The sequence below is a fragment of the Epinephelus lanceolatus genome, chromosome 3 (assembly GCF_041903045.1).
Source record: "Epinephelus lanceolatus isolate andai-2023 chromosome 3, ASM4190304v1, whole genome shotgun sequence".
Lineage (NCBI taxonomy): Eukaryota > Metazoa > Chordata > Actinopteri > Perciformes > Serranidae > Epinephelus > Epinephelus lanceolatus.
Window position 1 is genome coordinate 24,156,830 of NC_135736.1, and position 22,740 is coordinate 24,179,569.

The following is a 22,740-nucleotide window of genomic DNA, read 5'->3' on the forward strand; positions in this document are numbered from 1 at the left end:
TTACAACTTCAGCTTCCTCGCTTAGCACAATGCGATATTATACAACAAACTCAATTACCCATAAGCCCTTGCGAATGGGTACGCACAGTTGCGTTGCAACGCAAGCTGAAGCCTGGTTGAGGCAATCCAGCTAGAGGCCATATTGGAATCTATGAAGTCGGCTTGCACTTTGATAGAACTGAGTGTCTGTCGTTTTGGGAGTCTATAAATCGCTATCCCGGATTTATACCCGAGTGATTGCGCCAGGCATTCCACTCGAGACCCTGCCAAGTGTGGACGGCAAGTTGTCTCGCTTTTTTTGTGGAAAAAATGAGTCCAACCGATGCTAAACGAGGGGCTAAACGCAGGAAGAACAAGCGGGGCGGTGGCAGTAGTTGCAGTGCTGTCTGCAATACCAGCGGTGGCAAGGCCGGGGTTGCCTCGGCCCTTGGCTGTGCGGGAACAGCTACACCTGCCTCTGTCGTCAGCTTTTTAACACCTGGCAGCACAGGCAACGGGAATATTGGGTCCATCACGGGCATAAACGGAGAGGTAAGACTGTCACCCAGCGTTAACTGGTGGATGTCAAAACGGGGCGACTGGCTAGTTAGCAGCGTTATCAACGACACAAATCAGATTCGGGCCCGACACTGATGCGAGGAGGGCAGCTAGCTAACTAACCTATGCGTAGCTAGAAATTAACTGGCTTAATTACCGCTAATGCTGGTTGTTATGCGTTGGGGAATACGTTACCAGCTAGCAGGTCGTGTAACGGTGTAATGTTCGTTAAAGTGGCTTTATTGTATTGTAATAAACAGCCGTAAACATTAGGCTACTTGTGCCTTGGACGTACGCTATGACTATCATCGTTAGCTCAAGTTAAGAGACCGCAGTTGAATCGACAACAACTCAGATAACCAAACATTATTTTGAGCTAACACAGTCCAGGCAGGTGGAGATTACATTGGCCAAACCAAGATTATTCGTGAGTACCGTTAGGTTTAACACAGTTCAACCACAGGCTGCTATTACACAGATAAACATTCATGCTAGCTAATGCTAATGGTGAGGATAACAACTTCAGCCCAGTTGGGCCTCGATGTGTTTTTACAAGCTGACCTTTCCTTGTTTATTTAGAGTTTAAAGTGGTTGTATTTGCCAGGTAATAATCTGAACCAACTAATGCTGACTATCTTCACTTATTAATGTAGCTTAGTGATACACCATTTGCACAAAAGTTAGCACTAAAACAATAACTCAAATTAGGACCATAGGATGTTAGCTAGTCTCTTTGTAACTGACCAGTGTGTAATAGTTCAACAACTCATAGATAGATGTCAGCTCAAAAGTTAGTTGGATAGCTTTTGGGCTCACAGAAATGTAGTTAGTTAGTGTATAGTCATACTGCATGTCAGTGGACTGTGCATTTTTTTCCTTGTGTAAATTCACTGTGTTGCGGAAACTATAAAGGTAAATAAAGCCCATTATTTAGCAGATGTGTGTATGTTTATGATACATGCACAAGCAGCCAGCCTCCTATGAAGTAAATAACACCATCCCTGGATGTTTGACCTCTGTTGTGTGGATGTTGTGTTAACCTCTCCATCCAGACAATTCTTGAGAATTGCTTCTTCTATTCATCACAAGAAAATAATACACTCATGAGTGCTATATGAGATCATCATGTTTAAAAATTGGACAAGTTGTGTGGTCACAGTTATTGTCCAGTTACATTGATATACAGAAGTTTGTCTAACAAGGTATTCATTTGCTGTAGTTAAAACACAGCGGTTTGCCTGCAAATAAGTTGTATGTAATTACCGGGGCCAAATTATCTGCTGTAAAAATCAATCAGTTTTATGCTAATTGCCAAAAAAGACAATAAAGGACAACTAAACTACAGTCTACTAGGTAAAAGTGGGGAAAAATGTCTAAACATCATTTATGGACACTATGCTTATATGTTTATTATGTTTATATACTTGTCTACCTGCCTATCCTGGGCATGCTTGACTGTATAGCTTAACAATTCTCTGCCTTGATCATGCACCACACACATATAGCTTGGAAACTTAGAAAATACAGACATCTACTTCACCATGTAGGGGTTTGAAGTTCAATGTTATAGTTGTGACACTCACCAAGTTAATCAGCCATAGGTTCTAAACAAAGTCATCAATTTCTGCGACAGGCGATTCACTCATAGATTGCGTTAATATAAAGTAAGGGTATACTACTAACTCTGGTTAATAAAGCATCTGAGTGGACAGTTCTGTGTAAACACTGAGTTGTTTGTATCCCTCAGGTCCAAGTAAACAACAGTGTCACACCACAGTTTACAGAAGGGCCAGTGAACGCTGACTTCTCCGGGGTCCTTCAGGTAACTTTACATCAGGTCTCTCCAAAGTCCAAGTCCAAGTACAAACGCCACTGTGAGATTTTCCTCTGAAGCCACGTCCTATTTGCCAGACACAATTTACACCTTGATGCCAGAACTTTAGGTGCACTAGAATGGGAAGCACACCACAAGACGGCTCAATTTACTGCCTTTACTCACAAAATTAAAAACATTCAGTGTCCAGAGCGACACAACTGTTAGAGGTGTCATTGGTATGGGATCCAAACACAGTTGCAACAGCGTGGCATGAAGATGCTCCAACATCTGTATTCAGACTGCACATCTGGAACGTGACTGGAGCCAGTCTCATTGTGTTGTGTCTGCCCGCCCTAAGTGATCAGTTGCAACAGTAATTTCACTGTCAGTGTTGCATTTTACAGCAGTGTTATGATGCTGTTAATTCAAATTCAGCTTTCTGTTAACATTTAGCTATATATATGTGCTATATCACAGCATCAGGACAACCGATGATGGCATTACAGATTTAAATGAGTCTTATTTTAATGTATGCCTTCCTCTATATCCCTGTAAAGTCTCTGTAGGTCAGGGTTGGAAATTTGCATGAGCCACCAGCCAAATACTGGTAAAATATGCAGGTGGCTGCTGTATTTGCTTCACTCACCAGCCCCCAAAAAAACCCAAACAGTTATCTGTTGAGTGGCTGATAGATTTTAGAATCAACCAGCCACAGAGGCAGGTGGAGTAAAAAATTCATGTCCAACCCTGCCGCAGGTTTTCTCAAAAGCTAAAATGTTCTTCAGTCTGGCTGACAATTCTTACAAAAGTATTTATGTATGCATTACTGAATATGTTCAGATATGTTGTCCTGTTTACATGCAGCATCGTAAGTAAATATTTAAACATTTATCGTTGCAATAAATTGAAAGTAAAAATGCGAGGAACATCGTGTGGTACTGCTTTTTCCAAAAATGTATTTGATTGTAATACAGTTGTATTGAATCAAACCGTGAACTACTTCAGCTGTTACGCCCCGACTGACCTTTGCAGTACACCAAAATATACAGCCAAATGACTGGGGGAAAAAATATTGCTTTACTTCTGTGCTTTTTAGTGCAGTCAGAAATACCACTGCTGGAGGAGTGAATTAAGTTGAGTAACCCACAGCACCCACAGATTCAGAATCTCCCGGGAACTACTGGTGCATCTATAAAATGTTGCTGAGATAGGCGCAAAACAACCGTCTTTTAAAATCCCTAAAAGCCATTTTGCTCTCTACCCAGCACCGCCGATGTGGATATCATTAATTGAAACTTCTGGCTGCTAATTATGTGTTTGTGCCACTCTGTGGTTCACTTGCTGACAAGTCTGCACATTAGGAAAAGGTTTCAGTGTCTTAATGGAGTGCAGAGGAGCAGTTTAGACAGCTGATGTATCCAGGGTGCAGTGAGTTATGAAGAAATAGAGTTTAATCTGCCTTAATATATAGCAGAGACCAAACTTTATAGCAGATTGGTCTATATTGGAGCACTTCTTTTTATTCCACTTATATCAATAGTGATAGTATACTTTGCTGATTTTACAATATGACAGAAATAAAATAATAAAAAGAATAAAGAGAAAAGGAAAATGTTTTATGCAGACGCTAAAGTGGCTGGATATCTTATTGTGTATTTGCTTCTCTCTACTTCCTCCCACTAACATACTTACCACAGACCCCATTCACGTTTGGCTTGAACCAGCGGGCGCCCTACACGGCCGGCGATCGCTGCCTCTTATGCCGATGTGAGCGCAAAGACAGTGCCGTGCCTTCAGAGGCAGGGATCTTGGGCCAAAACGGTACAGCACAGCCCAACAAGACACCCAGTGCCCTCCAGCTCCCTCTGTGGGTGTGCTCTGACTGCAGGCGCACAGTGGAGAAGGAGGACCGACACACTGCTCTGGAGCAGTCGTTGGGGGTAAGTCATCTGTGTATAAAGAGCGTTGCAGTTAAGAGATGGTGGGCAAAAGTTTGTGGCTGCAGTGGAAAAAAACTGCGGGTCCTCTGGTTCTTTGAACGATCCAAGTTTCCAAACATCATCTGTCTCAGCACTGATGCCATATATCTGCAGTTTAACTCACACAGCTGTGGTCAGTCTTTCAGTGGATGGTGTAGCTCTTGTGTTCACATTTGTTTCTTTGCCAGAAAAGCTAGAACAGATGGAGCAACCAGAAGCTACAGCTGTTGCTTTAAAAAATGTTATAAAGGACACACTATCGTTTAATATTTTGACTTGGCTTCACTCTGAATTATTGCTAGAAAATAGTATTGAGTTCTCAAAACAAAGGCCAATGCAGTGGATCAAATACTCAGATTGCTTTATTCTATTAAAGCATACATTGTGTGCATTTGTTCTTTTTATTATGTGTGTCCCTCACTTTGAGGTGTTATTTATACGTTGTAGATGTTTAACACATCCGAGCATGACTGTAAATACCCTCGAAAGCCTATGTTTTATAAATGTCATGATGTCCAAGACTTATGCCTCTTTATATAAAGAGCTTCTTTATGTTAGACAGCCTGGCGATGTGCTCAGCTCAGGTCTCTGTAAGGACAAGGCCAGTGTAGAAGTGGAAACATCTTGTGATTCAACATTTTTTTATACCAGACTACAAAGTCACTTTTCTTCCTCCTGGTTGTGTTTATATGGGTGTGATTATTAATTGTAATTAATAAGGCTGTTATTAACACCTCTTTACTATACACTGAATGTATAAAAGAAGGACTACCCTTTATTTTTTCATTGCAGATTGTTTGTTGTTCATGTCTGGTTTGATTAAATGCAACAGAACGAGCAGAAAAATCAGTTTTATATTCCACATATTCAATTTTAAGCAGAGCCGAAAAGTGAGTGTCATTGCTGTTTATGCATTTCCACTGCAGCTGTACTGTGCTGTGGTTGTAGCCACATTTTGGTTGTGTGAGCAGAACCTCCAGGAAACTTGTCAATCAGAGATCATGAGTATCATCTCTGGTAACTGTGATTATTGTTTTAACACAGAGGTAAACTGTTTGCACATTGACGACTTGTCTGTGAATTATGGGAAATTCCTGGATTATTACTCAACCATTAGATCAGGAAACTTAACCAGAAATTTAAAACTCCAAATATGGCATTGCATATAGAGTGCTGCAGGGATGACGCATATTTGGAGGCTAACCTGGAACATAACATTGCTGTGGTTCCCTCAACTTAAAGCCAGTGGTATTTCCCATTGGGTTTTGGATTATTGCAGAAAATAAACTCTGTGGTAAAAGAAGGTCTTCACAAAAATCTTCACAAATGAACACTACTTTTATGATTTTAGATGCTGAAATGCAAATGCAAAAAGTAAAACGCTAACATTAGGCTCTAAACAAACTACACTATGGTCGCATGACTTCAGTGAAGCCACCACAATGAGGCTGTAATGTTGTGTTCGGCGTGATGACGTTCTGTAGTCTCATTTAGCCACTTGTTAGCAACTGCCAAAAAAACCATTTGATCACAGGTGCTAAAATCAGCCTATTCCCAGGTTTTTGGACTCATTCCTGTGGCACTCTATTGGAGCAGAATGTCTAAACTAACACATGCGAACAGCGTGTTGAGTGTAAGACTACAATGACACATGCACAACGACACCCTGCCTTACTAACCCATGATTCAATGTTGCACTGCAAGGAATAAAATTGCACATTAGTTCACAAATGTACACCCTGCTTTATACTTGTATAGATGCAAGTGAATACTTAACACTGGTCAGAGTGGTATAACTTCAGATTGTATCCAAAATCATAACTGTGACATTGTCAAGCTGGTTCTTACGCTATTGATCAGGCTTTATATTAAGGCTCGTCAGGTATGTCAGGGTTTTGTTTTCCTTTTTGTGGGTGTGGGTGCCTTAGTCTCGGCTGTTTGGCTTGGGTTTGGTTTCCTCATAAATGTATTGTTCCACTGCATCCTTACAGCAGTGGGGTACTATGCAGACTTACAGTATCATTGCCCTGTAGTAAACAAACCACTGGAAAGCTTTTACTGAGCAGAAATTTAACACTGAGTTAGGGCTTCAATAGTTTGGCAGTGATTAAATCAGAAACCAGTGAGGCTCCCATCTTAGTTACAAAGGTTCGTGACTGACTACTAAACTTACAACTCCAAAATGTGATTCAACTAAGAAACACTCACGTGCCAGTCCTGCTGTATGGATACATGGTTGGCATCGTGTCCTTATTACGGGCTCTTAAACAGGCTTAAGACTTGCTCCTTGGATTGGCTCATCCCAGCTGCTGTACCTGGACTTCTTCTGTTGCCGGCTCATAGCACGTCTTCTTTCTTGGCCTTGTAGCTGCCACAGTGAACAAGGAGAAAGTTATCGCTGAGGTGTATCAATGTCCAAATTTCTGCAAGTTGCAGTTCCAGTTTTACAAAGATATTCTTTCTTGGAGAAATGGAGTAAAATAGTGGACCCACACTCACATTATTTGCTTTATTGTATGCTCTCTGTTGACATGTCCAGTGTATGCTCATTATAAGATGTGCCATTGCAGCATGTGTTAGACTTTAGACACAGAGGGCCCAGTTTAAAGGATCTATAGTGCATGGTCTAAAGTGCATGGCGCAGGTGCAATAAGGGCGTGTCAAAATCCACATTTGCTAGTTGAATGATGCAAAATCGGAGCGCAAAGTAAGGCACAGGCGGCACACAGATCATATGTAGCCCCTTAATCATTTGTGTGTTTTCTGCGTAACATGAATTCAACCAATCACAATGTCATCTCCCATTCCCTGTAAAAGCCAGTTGCACCTGGCGCACTGCTGTTTAAATGGTGGATTCGGCAAGTTGGGGAAGCTGGTGGTTTTCTGCTGAGAGTACTGCAGTAAGAGACGCAAATACTGTGGGACACTGAAGCAGTAAAACTAAAAACTGTGGTATAATAGAGGAAACAGAACTAAACTTTTAGCTTCTGAACTACGCTTAAGTTACGCTGCTCCTCCTGCGTAAATAAGCACAGCATTTCTCTCAGTGGAAATTTGCACAGCAGCTCTGCTCTCTGCTATGTTCACATTGTAGAGAATATAATTATTTTCCTCACTAATGACATATTATTCCACTGACGCGCAACCTATCTGCATATCCCTGTTTAAAACAAGTGTGTAAGCACATTGTGAACCCACCTTTGTAGGCCCATCTTATTATCTTAATAATGCACCCTTTAAATAGCAGCAAAATACTGCAGTGGTGCAATTGCTTTCTGCTGCCTCAAAGTAGCATTCCACCAACAATGAGCCTGACCACACCTCACTTTAAGACCTACACACGTATGGGTGCACAGATGGACGCAGCTAATTACACAACCTGGGTGTGGGCCATGAAAATATCAGCTGCGTTGGTCTAAAACTAGCAATGCCCATTGCGCTGTGCATTGTGCCGGTTTTAAGGTAGGGCCCTAAAACATGACCACGATAATCAACAACAACAATTACGATTTAACCAACAACACATTTGTTCCTAAGTTTCTCTCAAACTATGCTCACTTGCATCTTAAGAGAGTCTAAAAATTGTTCCATATCTTAGTGTACTGTTTGTGATATTTCCCACAGAGCCAGGACTTCCTTTTGCACATGCCTGTGGGTAACGGAAACCTGGGCCAGGAGGCAGCCACAGGGGACAGACTGACCACTGCTGTGCCTACACTACCCATGCTCCCTGCCCCGGACCTCACCGCACCGATGCCTGCTGATACAGTGTGCAGCTGTGAAGCCTGCAATGAGAGACGGTCAGTAAATTTGATTTCAGTGTATTATTTAATCTTCAAAGATGATGTGATCTTAATGAATGTCTGTCCTGAATAACAGGGAGATTTCTGCTGAGTCAGAGAGGGAGTCACAGCAGCTACAGAATCACTGGTCAGAGGTTCGCTACCTGGTGCGCTGCATCTACCGTCAGACTGGAACACCGTTAGCAGATGACCATGACCAGCCCCTAGAGAGAGACAAGGAGGGCATGAAGGAGCTGGTCGATAGGTATAACTACTACGTCTTACTTCTCCTTTCCACAATGTTTCCACTAGGGGTCTCTATTGAACTGTGGATGCAGGAAGAAAGCCTCTGTAAAAACAATCAGGCCTGGCAGCCATTGTAAGGAATGATGTCAACAACTCGAAACTGCAGTCTGTACTATAATGTGTAAGGCTGAAATCCCCAGAAAATTGCTCTCTATTTCCTTAAACAGGACTTCTGACTTTGCCCCAAATCATTGAGGGGATTGTTTAATCTGTAGACTAAAGGATATTAAAGAGAGAATATCAGTTTTATTTGGTTGTAACATTAACAGTTTTTATTTAAGCCAACCTATCCAGTCTCAGTGTTTTACAATTTTAACCTTAAATGCTTAATTTTCCTTCCATAGACTCTGTGAGAAGGACCCCTACCAACTGTATCAACGGTTGGAGCAGCAGGCGCGTGAATACGTCTTGGAAATGAAGGTGCGGCTACTGAAGCACCTCTCTACAGGACCCAAGACTACAGGACCAGCGGGGACTGTGTCTGCAGCCCTGGGTCCTCCTCAGGCTTACCAGTTCATCTCCCTGCTGCTAGAGGAGTACAACGCCCTCTGTCAAGCTGCACGCACCATCAGCAGCTTCCTGCTCACCCTGGTCAGTTTACCTTTCGTGTAGCCAGAGTAACAAAGATACTGTGTTAGTTGTCCTGCTAGTGGCTTCAAATAACATTCATAGTCTTTTTTACTGTATTTGATTCTAACCCTTTTTGTTTTTTCTCAGGAAAATGAGCACCTTCAGAAATTCCAGGTGACGTGGGAGCTGCACAACAAGCACCTTTTTGAGAATCTGGTGTTCTCTGAACCGATCTTGCACAGCAGTTTACCTGCACTGGTTGCACAGCTGAAGTAAGTTTTACTAGTTTACAGAAATATATGATGACTTACTGAATCATCATTATCACTTTCAAGGCCCTTTTGTCTAAATCTCGTCTCTCACCTATGTCCATGGGGTCCGCACTGAGCCCAGTGTCTCAGTGGGGAATGTAGTTTTAAGCTTGATATTTGACAGACATTCACTCCAGACCCAACAGCAATTTCACTCTCACCTGATGTCATCAGTTAGAGGACGGTAAGCTCACCTCCCGGCCCTCCCATTTACTGCAGGGGCTGTCAATTGTACTATGAATAGAATTGCGTGAGCTCTCAATGTGGGAGGTTTGTCCGAGCCTTTAAGCCCCCTCCTGAAAAGACCTAGTCTGCTCTGATTGGTCAGCATTTCTGGGTCTTTTGCACTCTTGTCATCTCTTCACTGTCATTGTACCCGGGGAATAACTGCAACCGACTATAACGCCAGTTTCTGCCGTAAAAAAAAAAAAATCAATAAAAGCTTCTCAACTAAAATCCTCACAACCGGACATGCTTCAGCTGGAATAGAATCTGAAATCAAGCAGAAATTGCAAACATCTGCAACCAAAGTTGAATGGTGGCTAACGTTAGGTAATCACTAACGTTTAGCTAACTTTCACTAACCGCTAATGTTTGTCAATTGCTAACGTTATGTGCATGACCAAAACATCAAGTTGGGAGGCAGTTTTAATCAACAGCAGCGTCTTGTACATACCGTGTCATTGAGTCAGGAAACGCCCCATTCAGTCAGACGATAGACTTTATGTATTCCTGATGAGCCCAAGTAGGCCTACTCGCCACTGCCAACCAGTGGCGCACATCTGGTCATGGAATGAGTCTATTCTAAAACTCGGTGAATACACAGTGCTATTTAGCGCTATTTTATTATTTTATCCACTTTACGTAAACCGATCACCACCAAAAATTTCATCAAAATCTATTCATAACTTTTTGAGTTATTTTGCAGACATACAAACAAACAGACCAACGCCGGTGAAAGCATTATCTTCTAACAAACATATGGAAAAGCATAATAGGGCCCGTTTAGTCTGCTACTGTTGACCCAAATTAGATCAGTGTTCGACACTTAAAGTTGAATTATCTTTTAAATGAACTGTCGACCACAGTGAACACAGAAACCATATAACTGTCTTTAACGACTTGTGTGTTCTGCACCTTTTTTCCAGACATGGCACAGCCTCTCATGATTCATATAATGAAGATATGTACAGGACCTTGTTAGAAAGCTACCATCAGCTGCAGCAGGAGATGGCGACGGTGGCTACTGAATGGCAGGAGTGTGAGAAGAGGATTGATGACTATGTAGATGAACAGGTATACACGTTCAAGACAAAAGAGACATGTTTTGAAATGTTTTTATGAGAAGATGATACTTGATAAAGATGCCTCAATTAAAGCAGTAAGGATGTGACTCTTTTACAGCTGCTTTTTAAGGTGGAGGGTCAGAGTCTCACCAACCAAAGAACAGAGCCACACAAGTCCTTGATTAGCAAAAACGTAAGAGATTTGCAAATTGTATCAGAACACATTCAATTTCTATTATCTTTAAATTTGAATTTCTTTCATTTATAGAAGTTCATGTTCTTCTTGTTATCTGCTCATTTCCAGACTCTGAAGACTAAGCAGCGAATGCTTAAGGAGGACTGGGAGTTCTTTAAGCAGAGAAGGTTTATAGAAGAACAGGTACATGATAAGAATATGGAGCCATCATGGCAGATTTAAAAGTGTATTTTTTTTTTTATTTCTTTAATGCAGTTTTTTTTTTTTTTTTGCTCTCTGTGTAGTTACCCAACAGTAAGAAGTCCCCCACCGGGGAAAACAACTTCACAGACACTATGAGAATGCTCTCATCTCGTCTGAGTATTCCAGACTGCCCAAACTGCAATTATCGAAGACGGTGAGTCTCCAGGAGTCACTGATGTGTCATTGTCTGGCCTGAGATCATGTCGCTTTCAGCGTAGTGAGTTTGATATACACTTGAAACTACCTTTACATATAAATTAAAGAAAGTATATTCTAATCCACCACCCTAATCTATTAACAGTTTTGTCATGATCTTCTCATGTCAAATGTTCTTCAGTTTATGAAAGATTTAATTCTCCAACTCTGAGTTGTCAAGAAAATGATCCCACCCTATATATTATGCCTGTGTCTCACCTAATCACTGAGCTGAAGTGTGATAACATTTTGAATTTGTGCTTTGTTTTACATGTATAGTTGCATCTGTAATTGATATTAAAATGGTTATTTAAAAGTAAGGCAACTATGAGCTTGACTAGAGTTAAAAAAAAATCCTGGAATACATCCCTTTAAAAATTTCTAGAAATTACCAACTCCAGTTTTACTTTTAACCAAAACATGAAATAAGGCAGTGTTCAATGTGTTTTCTCCCCTCTCCTCCTCTTTACTGTTGAAAAGGTGGGGTTTTTATATTGAAATTGTGGTAACATCTCTTTCCAGAATTCCCAAGCTTAACTTCCCTTGGAAAATTTTAGGAAATTTACAGACTGTTTGCAATTCTAAAGTTGTGTCCACACCAAACGCCAATGCGAATTTTCACATCAAGCAAGTTTGAATGTCAGAATATTTTGTGTTGACTCGATTCATATGCGGGAACAGCCTCTGTCATACACACGTGAATTTGCTTAATCGATGAATGAACTTCCGCCGGTACATCCCTGGAGGATCTCAATGCTGATTGGCTATCGTGGTGCGAATTGGTCACTGAAGGTCAGATTTTTCAATTCCTGCGAATAAGCATATGATGCAAAATTGCGCTATACACTTCATTCAAGTATTTAATGTCATTCCCGTTGTGTCCAACACGCCGCCTGGTGGAAATAAGCATCTACTAGCGTCTTTACATTGACTTTACATGTAATTCACTGGTGTGAATTGTTTTATTCGTGCCTGGTGTGAACACAACATAAGCCTGACTTTGCCCCCTTTATCCCAATAGGTAGGTTGTGTATTAATGAAAGAATAAAATGTAAAATTATTTTCTTTTTTTAATAATTTTATTAAGACAGCAGTCTCATTTTGAGATGGTGTTCTAACAAAACATTAAAAAAATATTGAACTCAACAAGATGAACATGAGTTTAACTTCTTACTTTTAACCATGTGATTTTGAATACTTAATAACATATGTATATTGAGATAATGCTCAGATAATTACTGCAATATAAACTTTGTCCGTATCGCCCACCACCCTACCAACAGGTGCACGTGTGATGACTGTAGTCTCTCCCACATCCTGACATGCGGCATCATGGACTCTCCCATCGCTGAGGACCTTCACATCAAGCTGCCCCTGCAAGGGGAACCTCCCCGCGACTACCTGGCAGAGGTGCACCCTCCCAGCCTCTCCTCCGGCAGCTCTGCATCGGGCTCCAACTCCAGTTCTCCCATCACCATTCAGCAGCATCCGAGGCTCATTCTGCCTGAGGGGGATACAAACACTTTGTAAGTTTGTCACTGTCCACATCAAATGGTTGTTAATGCTTTGTAACAATCATTTGGGCACAGATCAGTATTGGGTATATCAGTTAGTAAATGCACACCTCTTCCTATAAATAGTAATTTCCCCCCTCTGTATCTTACCCCGAACATGACTACTCATTTCTCTCTTTTTCTAGTATTAGTGATGATGACGAAGTGCCTCCGTTGTCCAGTAAGTTCGGGGACATCTACCCTATGAGTGGTTATGAGGACAATAGCGTTGTGAACGCCGCTGTGAATGGCCTCCATAATGACATCAATGGAGAGGGTGAAAACGTGGAACTAAAGGCAGGGGTGAGTTCTGTACTGCGGTATATTACTTCAGAAAAACTCCCAAGATTAGTTATGAATTTCCCTGCCGAGTTTCTGGATGATGAAACTGATGTTCATTATGAGTGGGCTGCCGGTAGTTCGGGAAATGTCTTTTTTGTACTGTTCCTCAGCTACTCCCTAACTGAGTCCTCTTTGTTCTACACATTTCTGTCTCAGTCTCCTCACATGACCAGCAGCAGCAGTTCATCAGAGGGTGACGAGGAGGAAGTTGATGGTGAGGTTGGTGGGGAGCCTCGAGGGCAGCAAGAGGAGCTTTCCTCAGGAAAGACCAACAGTCCCCCACCTTCTTACAACCACCAACAGGTGATGTAACACGTTTATTAGCCCTGATTTGTCATAGTAGCTTGAAAATAAAACTAACCTGTCACACATGCACAGTCATAACTTTGCAGTATCTTCCAATAATTCTCAAAACAGACTTGCCCTAGTTCCCATGTCACATCCTTGACTGTAGTAGGGCTGTAGTCAACCATAAGAAATGTTGTTTGACTGGGGCGTTGGTGGCTTAGTGGTAGAGCAGGCGCCCCATGTACAAGGCTGTTGCCGCAGCGGCCCAGGTTCGAGTCCAGCCTGTGGCCCTTTGCTGCATGTCTCTCCCTCTCTCTCTCCCACCTTCATGCTTCACTGTCCTGTCAATTAAAGGCAAAAAATGCCCAAAAAAATATCTTTAAAAAGAAATGTTGTTTTACTGAAATTCTACCTTCTCTTTTATCAGTCGATCGGTCAGTGGGGAAAAAAAATCTCCACATTATCTCTAGATTCTAAATCAGCCACGGAGCACTGAGTGCACGCTACCAGGTAGCATTGTGTCTCCACCAGAGAGTTTTCTCTGTGGCCAATTCTCTGCAGTTGAAACGTTGCTCATTTACACCATGCTACAAACACCAACAGCATGACGAGGAAATTAGTGTCTATTCTGCGCTGAGTGCTGCACACCTGGCGGCTTATTCTTGTCACTGAGAGCTGAACAATGTTCAACTTAGGCTGCGTTCGTCACTGTCACTTTTTACTCAGACATCCAGTCATACTGGAGGAGGTGTAAGACAAATACCACAGAAACCAATCATCACAACCAACATGTGCAAGTGCTGAGCAACAGCGATGGAAGAGAAATGAATACTGCCCGCCACGTAGACTAATGAATCGGTCCTCTCCTTAAGCCTCTGCTTGTCCTTCATCCAGAGCAAAGGCCAGAGCCTGTACTCTACCTTATGCCGATGGTTTTACTTCGTTGGATGTTTCATATCATAGCAACCAGACGCAACCAACGTTTCTGAACTTTTAAAAAACTGCTGTGCATCTCAAGTGTTCCCAGCTCGGCATTTCAGCTGGGGGGAAAAATGCTTCGAAAGTAACAAAACTGATTGTCCAACCAATCAAAATTGGGTCAGACAACATCATCTCGACCAACCAATCAACCCCAAGGTGTCAGCCCTAGACCGTAGGGCTGCAGCTAACGATTATTTTCATTGTTGATCAATCTTTTGTCAATAAATTTGTTGGGAAAATAGCAAAAAAAATGCTAATTAAAGTTTTTTACAGTCTAAAGTGACATCTTCAGTTTCTTCAATTTTGTCTGACTGATAATCAACAACTGTATAGAACAGAAAAAAACAACAAGTCCTAACTTTGAAGTAGCTGGAACCAGAGAATTATTGCTTCAAAAATGACCTAAAAATAATTCATTGGTGATCAGAACTGTTGCTGATAAATTTTCTGTCCTTTAAACAATTGTTTCAGCTCTACATATAAATAAATAACCCTTTAATACATTTAAGGGCAGTGCAGATATACACGCACTCCAGACTACGAGTCGCCAACATGTTGTGAATTTGTGTTAACACACTCAGGTAGAACAGGTCCAGCATGCCTGCGAGTGCCACGTGTGCAACCAGGACCCCAGCTCCTCTGCCCTGGGCCCTGCCACATGCCTGCCCCCTAGTCGGCTCCACGCTGCACCTCCACCCACTGTTGGACACCAGTTCTTCACAGACAACAAGACACCCCCCGCCCACCCCGCCCTACACCTCTACCCCCACATCCACGGCCACCTGCCCCTACACAACTTCTCCCGGCCCCTGCTGCACCCTACACTCTACCCACCCAGTCCTCCTCTCACACACAATAAGGTGAGGGTAATTCTTGAGCATGTACACTCATAAGGCCATACATATATTACATTTTCCTGATTACTTTCTTTTTACAGTGTGTAAAATTATACCATGAGAGTCCCTTTAAAGGAAAATTGATTCATTTCCGTATCACTGGGGATTTTTTTAAGTTTCCAGGAACAATAATGAGCTTAGTTGTGTTTTAGTTTCACTTAAGTTTCACTGTAGTTTTCATTTTACACCACAAGGGGTCAGAATGAACCAAAGCTAAGAGAAGTAAAAAGCTCAGCTCATCTCATAGAGACATGATTTGTTTTGTAACTTATTTCTTTTATTCCTCAAGCCTCTCCCCCCAAACCCTACATCAAACCACTCAGCGGCCAAGCAGCCGGCCTTCAGCCCGTCGTTACCGGAGCACGTTTACCAGAACTGCTTTGGCGGTGCAGGTGGAGCAGGTGACTGGAACAGCTCACTGCAATGCCTCTCGCTCAAGTTTGAGAACCTGTGGGATGCTGCTGTGATGAAGAGCTGGAATCCGTCTGTGCTGCTGCCTGAGTCACTGCCAGGTGAGCCACTCTAACACGGCAGAAATGAAATTTTAAAAATACCCAGCAAGTCGAAGACGGTTAAACTCATGACTTGTCGCACATTATTTATCAACAGGTGACATGCTTGGGCCACCACTCGCTGACGTGCCCCTCCCCCCAACATCTATCAGCCCCCAAGGGGAACACCCCTCGCTACCCACCCCTATCCCCCCTTCCTGCTCCACTTCCTCGTCATTGTCATCGTCCTCATCATCATCGTCGTCGTCATCATGCTCCTCTTCGGAAGCCAAAGAGCAGAAGAAGAGTGGCGCCAAGAAGAAGTGTCTCTACAATTTCCAGGATGCCTTCATGGAGACCAACCGAGTAGTGATGGCCACCTCCGCCTCCACGTCCTCTGTGTCCTGCACTGCCACCACTGTCCAGTCAAGTAATAACCCACCCATCCACCTAGCATCTAAAAGACCCAACTCCTTAGGTAATATAGGTGGTAGGAGGAATGGTTAGGTTTGCACTGATGATTAAAGTATAGGCCACTTAGACAATCATCACAGTTATTACAGGGGTGTGACATCCTTTGTGAAACCCAGCAAGGAAAATGTTTTGCCTCTTACCTTTGCAATCAAAATACAGACATAACAGACAACATCAAGCGAGAAACTAAGTGTAGTCAGTTCTGCTTTTAATGTCGAACTGAAATTTAATTCCCTCTTCTTTTTAATGTAAGAAAAAACTATACCTATAATTCAGCTATTATACATAATTTTGCATTTTTAAAAAGAGGATAAAACAGTTTTTGGTAATGTTTGTGGCTGGCAAACTAGACTAATTAACTTGCCAGCTTTCTGATGTTTACAATGGTCACTAATAATACAATCACTGCAGACAAAAGACAAGTTAAATTTGTGTGAAAGCTTTTGAATAATTGCGTGTTTTAAAGAGTTTGTTTTGGGACAACGAAGGACCAAACAATGCTCTCAACCAGCATATCTTTGTCTCCTCCAGATGATGTATTTCACAATCTAGGTAAAGAGGACCATAGGCAACCTGCTCCAGCTCCCCCCAGAACCTGCCCTACAGGACTGACCTCCCTCCCTCCACTCTCGGGCCCCACCCTGCCCCCAGCACCCACCACGCACCTTCCCACGATGGGATCCCAGCCCTTTCCAAAGATGGCCGCTCCAGCCCCAGACTTCATGGAGGCCCACCAGGGTTTGTGCCTCCCACCTGCCGAGCCGCCGGCCTCCTCAGCAGATGGTCCTGTCAGTGCACCACCCAGCGTCTGCAGGTAAGACCACCACCATAATCCTACAGGTTCATGAAGATGGACAACCATTCATCAAATGTGTTACTAGTGACTGAGACCTATCTTTTGTTTTTTCAGTGATCCTGACTGTGAAGGCCATCGCTGTGAAGGGAATGGGGCATACGAGCACCCGCCGTATGATGGGGAGGAGAGTCAGGATGAGGACAGCTGCTCCGAGCATAGCTCTTCCACCTCCACCTCCACAAACCAGAAAGAAGGAAAGTACTGTGACTGCTGCTACTGCGAATTCTTTGGGCATGGCGGGGTAAGATACACATTTATGCTGCAAATCACAAATGCATATTTACATTTTCTTTAAGACGGATTGATTTTCAATTAAACATTTGATCCTCTGCACATTATGTTAAACAAAATATGGAAATATGGCATGTACAGTCTAGTGAATCATAGTTAATTAGCTTCATGGAAGAATTTATTTATAGTGTCCTCAATGATGATACTCTGTTTTATTCCCAGCCCCCAGCTGCTCCGACCAGTCGAAACTATGCAGAGATGCGGGAGAAGCTGCGCTTGCGTCTGACAAAACGTAAAGAGGAGCAGCCTAAACGTGAGGAGCAGCAACCAGTGATAGAACGAGATGGAGGGGTGGAGGACCACAGGCGGGTAGAGGACCTATTGCAGTTCATTAATAGTGCCGACAATAAACCTGCCTCCAGTTCTAAGGCAGCCAAACGGGCCAGGCATAAACAAAAGAAGGTAACTGTCCCTCCTTTTTAGTTCAGAAGTCTTTTTAGAATTGTCTCAATGACCTCCAGTGTATATACATCCAGTTTAAAGCACTTGGAAGTACAGTAATTCTGCTAGTACTAAAAATGCACGGATCTTTTTGTTGACAACTAGGATTTTTTTTTAGTCAAAGTTGCCGTAATGCTGAAAGTGTATGTCTCTGTGTGCTTCAGATGGAGGAGAAGGCTCGTCTGGAGGCAGAGGCCCGTGAAAGGGAGGAGCAGCAGTTGTTGGAAGAGCAGCAACGGCGACAGCGGCAGGAAGAGGAAGAGGCAGCGCTTCAGAAGGAGCTGTTCCGGCTGCAAGAGCTGCAGCAACATCGCGCTGCCAAGAAGAAAAAGAAAGAGAAAGCAAAGGAAAACACCGCTCCCCCACAAAACAACCCACAGCCCCTAAAACAGACAGCTCAGAACGTCCTAGATAACCTACAGAACGGAAAGTCACAGTCACTGCTTCAAACCCTCATCCGCCTCCCTGACCAGAAGGAGCCCAGATATGACCCTGTATCCCTGCCCAGCACACAGCACAGCCCAAAACACACCAGTGAGAGGGGGTTTTCTACTGAGAACAACATCCCCAACTGTCCGGCCATCCTCCACAATGGCACTCCTCCATCTCAGCTTGAGGTCAACATTAAAGTGAAGTCCAAGCAGTCTGCTAAAGTGGCCACTTGTGAGGCTGCAGCAAAGAAGGCTCCAGAGCTTCCCAAGAGCTCTGATGTGGCAGCAAAGCTAGCTAACGGCACCACCCCCACCGCTATGACAGACACCAAAGCAATGCGGATCAGGCCTGCCGAGGCCCTGGCTCCTCTCCCGACCACTGAACCAAGGAGGGAGGACAGGTGTGATATCAGAAGCGCCAGTGGGAAAAGGCAGCAGCAGCAGCTACAACAACCGCTGACCCAAATAAAGGAAGACAGGAGAAGTCCACCTGTGTCAAACCCTTCCCCATCTCCCCCTCCAGCGTCCCAGTCTGAGCAGACGCAGCAGAACGGCAAACCTCCCAGTGCAGAGTCCCCACAGCCCAAAAGCAAGACCAAGAAGAACAAGAAGAAGAAAGGGGACAAGATGAACACCTCAATAGGTCGGTATTATCATGATCTACAGTTTGATTTAAAGGTTCAAGTGTATGTTAATGTCCAGTTGTTTGGCTTTACTCCTGAAATAGCAGACATCGTGCGAGTGAGAGAAATATTAACTGTGTCCTTAAGAGAACAAACTAACCAGAGACAGCTCGATCTGTTTCCTCACGTGTCTCTTGGGTATTCTGTGGTATATATGGCATCCCAGTGTTGTTAGTGAAAGTGTGCACTGTACAGATCACTGCTGCCGTGTGCAGGTATTACTGGGTGTTGCCTAAAGTGGTTTTACTTTCTAACAAATATTGGTGTCGCACTGTGTTCTGACAAGTGAGGCTGTACAAAGCCTTCTCCACTGACAAGGTGCCAGTGTTTCATTAGGCCCCAAACACTTGGCCACACTCTGGCTTTCAGAAATACTGAAACTTAAAATAAAATTGCAAGGGGAAGTGGACAGATAACATTTTTTTCTGACAATCTGGTGTAGAATCGACTCATCAAATCTGAGTCTCTTCAAAACCTAACTTCTGTGTCCTAAAAGTAGATGTTTTTTCAGAGAAATTCTTGCACTCACTGTACAAGCTGTACGTGACACTGTGCAGGACTTCGTTCCCTTTTATTTGGAGCCTGTGTGTACACTGTTTCCAGCTTAGACACCACACAATGGTAGTATCAAAGATGCATACAAAACTGACATGTGTATCAAAGTTCTTCTCATTTAATAATACACCTACAAAATGAACATATATTTGAAATAAGAGCAATTAACATACATTTATGCTATTTCCTCTTAGATGATGTATTCTTGCCCAAAGACATCGACCTGGACAGCACTGAAATGGATGAAACAGAGAGGGAGGTGGAATATTTCAAAAGGTATGTACATTAAAAGTAACTCACTTTGTCAAATACTGATGAGTTAGGAGGGATTTAGACCCTATGCACATTGCCTACGCCGTTGTGAGCATTCATACTTGGCGCGGTGGTGTGTCTGTGTCACTCTGCAGTTGCACCTTCAAAACACTAGTCAGTGGCGGAGGTTTCTGTGAAGTGCTGTCAAGTTTAGTTGATTTAAAACACACATTAAACACACATTAAACATGACTTAATAGAGACATTTTCAAACACAAGTACACAAATCAGCTTCACTGTAACTCGCAGCATTCACAGACAAACACTTGTCTTTATCTGGACACATTTTCCCCACAGACACAACATGCTAATGTTTTTAGCACAAGCCTGTGGCATTTTACATTGTATAAATTAGCCTAGCAGCTAGTGGACTTTTCCTCTACTCATATAAAACCAGGGACAACAGCAACATTTAACAAAGGTAACGTTATAGAATTCGGCTCCATTAAAACTCACAAGGTTCACTGACTAAATACGTTTTCCCAACAAATGTAACATGCTAACGTTATTAGCACAAGCCTATGGCATTTTACACTGTATAAATTAGCCTAGCAACGAGCGTAGATTTCCTCTGCTCATATTAAGCCAGGATAAATCCCGAAGGATGAATCACACACAAGACTTAAAATGCTATTTTTGTGGAGGTTTTATTGCCTTTACAATTTAATGTTTCTTATCTGTGAAATTGAAGTAAATTAAAGCTAGAAATGGTGTCAGCTTACAAAAATAGACAGGAGGTCTGTGTCGTGTGACGCATAGTTACATTTCTGGGGAGGTGTACGTCAGACTACAGTGTAGGGTACGGCGTCGATTTGACGCAGAAGTATAAATTTCGCTTTAGTTCTGAAAGCTTTTCTCATGGTGTCAGCCTGAAAGGTACCTGTGGAGTTTTTGAACAGTAGTGGCGCTATGGAGTAATGGTTTTGTAAGTTGTCCACAATTATGAATTGTTCCACTGATTGACAGTTGGATAGCAATGAGGTAGACGGGCATCAGGTTGCCAGCAAAATTATGAAGACGACGACCACTAGCTAGCAAATATGGATGTAAACAGTGCAGGTTTAAAAATCATCAAATTTGTCTTCCTTCCTTCTGCATGTAAAGAAACTTTTATAGGGAAGGAAATGCACTCAGCATGTTTATTAGGCCTCAAAGATATACAAAATGGCTCTGGTGAGAAACCTTTAATGAAAAGCTCCACAGGGAGGGATAATGGCTCATCAGAAGGTTAATGTTTTTGTTTTGTTTGTTTTTTTCCCGCAGGTTTTGCTTGGATTCTGCACGGCAGACCCGCCAACGGCTTTCCATCAACTGGTCAAACTTTAGTTTGAAGAAAGCTACGTTTGCTGCACATTGAGGGTGTTAGTGAGTGACTGTCAGGACACAATCAGTACCTTAACAGCTATACCAACCCACACGTTTCCCCCCTGCCCTGCCCATCCCTTTACCTCCACCCAGCTGTTATCCTCCCAGAACTTCTCTCCTGCTGTGCCCAAATCACACCCACGCTGCCTTGCTTTGTTCTTGTCGCTGTGTGGTTCCAACACAGACCCATCTGGACTGATCGACCTGCAGAACTAAAAACAAAAATGAAAATTAAATGACACAAAAAGAATCACAAAATGCTACTTTACATCTGATTAATTTTCCTTGCGTGCTTGTGTGCTTTTAGTCTGAGTTGGGCATTTCTCTTGACTGAAAAAGCCATGGTCTGAAATTATTTTCTTATATTGGCTTACCTGTAGTCAGAAGATGCTTACTATGTCTGGATGGTTTCCTTAAAAAAACAAGAAAAAAGAGACAATGGAAACTCCAAAAAAAGAGAAATGTAATGAATTAAAAGCTGTATTTGAGATATTGTGGCTTATTATCCCATCGTTTCCCCGTTCCTAGCACGGCATCTCATCCACATGATTGACAAGGGAATGGGCTTGGTCAGCTGGTCTCCACACCCTGCTCCCCCCTCCCCCCACCACCACCACCACCACCACAACCACCTCCACCCTATTTCACAGAAAGGAGGAAATCGTAATACTTGACAATGTTCTTTTTTGGTTTTTAAGTTCTGTTTAACAAACTGTTGAGTAAAAGTGTACCAGTTACAGTTTTTGTTTTCTTTATTTTTGACCTGTAGCCAGCTTGTATCAGAATACTTTCAGAATGAAATTGAAAAAGAACAATACTCACACTATCAATCTGTTATAGAGTGTATATTGTATTAACACTGAAGCCAAACTGGCTACTTTTAACATATTGTTAAGTAATATTAAATCTTGTCTTTCTTTTTTGAAAGATGGAATACAGTAGTATGGCAGGATTATGCGTCTTGTGTCAAATCTTATTTCCTACATGCAGTAGAAAGGACATGGACACTTAAAACTACACATAGGCCTACATGTAAAGACATAGTTTAACTGTTGGGAGGTCAGAGTGTTTGCTCTCTGGCAGAGTTAGATAAGACGATCACTACGACAGATATGAGTATATCTGTCCTTGAAATACAGAACTACAGCGAGCAGCCAGTTAGCTTAGCATGACTGGACTACGCTTACCAGCAGATCACTTCTTAACACAATTGTGTTTGTTTAATTTCTTCCAAAAAAAAAAAAAAAGTGTAAATACAACAATAGGCTGTTTTATGGAGGGTTTGTGCTGGACTTGGCCAGGACCAATAGATTCTTGGAGTCTTGAGCGATTGCGTGACAACTGTTTAGTGCTATTAAATAGTCCAGCACATTAGCATCTGTAAAATGGCATATTGTTTTGTACTGATTAAATAAACAAGATAATAGCGTGTTGATGAGTCATAGAGATGCTCGGAGGCAGATTTTGTCACTGTTGGACAGAGTCAAGCTAACGGTTTCTCCCTGTTTTGTGCTAAGCTAACTGGCTGCAACTTCCTATTTAACGCACAAATAGAATTGT

At 42.5% G+C, this 22,740-nt stretch overlaps 1 protein-coding gene across 3 annotated transcripts; it reads left to right on the forward strand.

Annotated features, from left to right (window-relative positions):
* Positions 1-168: 168 nt before the first annotated feature.
* On the forward strand, positions 169-21,670 carry fam193a (family with sequence similarity 193 member A). Of its 3 annotated transcripts, none has more exons than XM_033623685.2 (23): positions 169-531; positions 2,285-2,359; positions 4,051-4,293; positions 7,957-8,132; positions 8,212-8,379; positions 8,765-9,011; positions 9,138-9,262; positions 10,450-10,597; positions 10,706-10,780; positions 10,892-10,966; positions 11,068-11,180; positions 12,505-12,747; positions 12,921-13,077; positions 13,273-13,419; positions 14,967-15,245; positions 15,571-15,793; positions 15,891-16,250; positions 16,778-17,060; positions 17,157-17,343; positions 17,556-17,795; positions 17,999-18,908; positions 19,698-19,779; positions 21,079-21,670. In XM_033623685.2, the coding sequence occupies exons 1-23, from the start codon at positions 310-312 to the stop codon at positions 21,170-21,172; spliced, it is 4,872 nt and encodes a 1,623-aa protein (XP_033479576.1). In that variant the 5' UTR covers positions 169-309; the 3' UTR covers positions 21,173-21,670. The 3 variants fall into 3 exon arrangements, with proteins under 3 accessions (XP_033479576.1, XP_033479577.1, XP_033479578.1); XM_033623686.2 differs by having other exon boundaries at positions 15,891-16,202; XM_033623687.2 differs by lacking the exon at positions 2,285-2,359.
* The last annotated feature ends 1,070 nt before the right edge of the window (positions 21,671-22,740 follow it).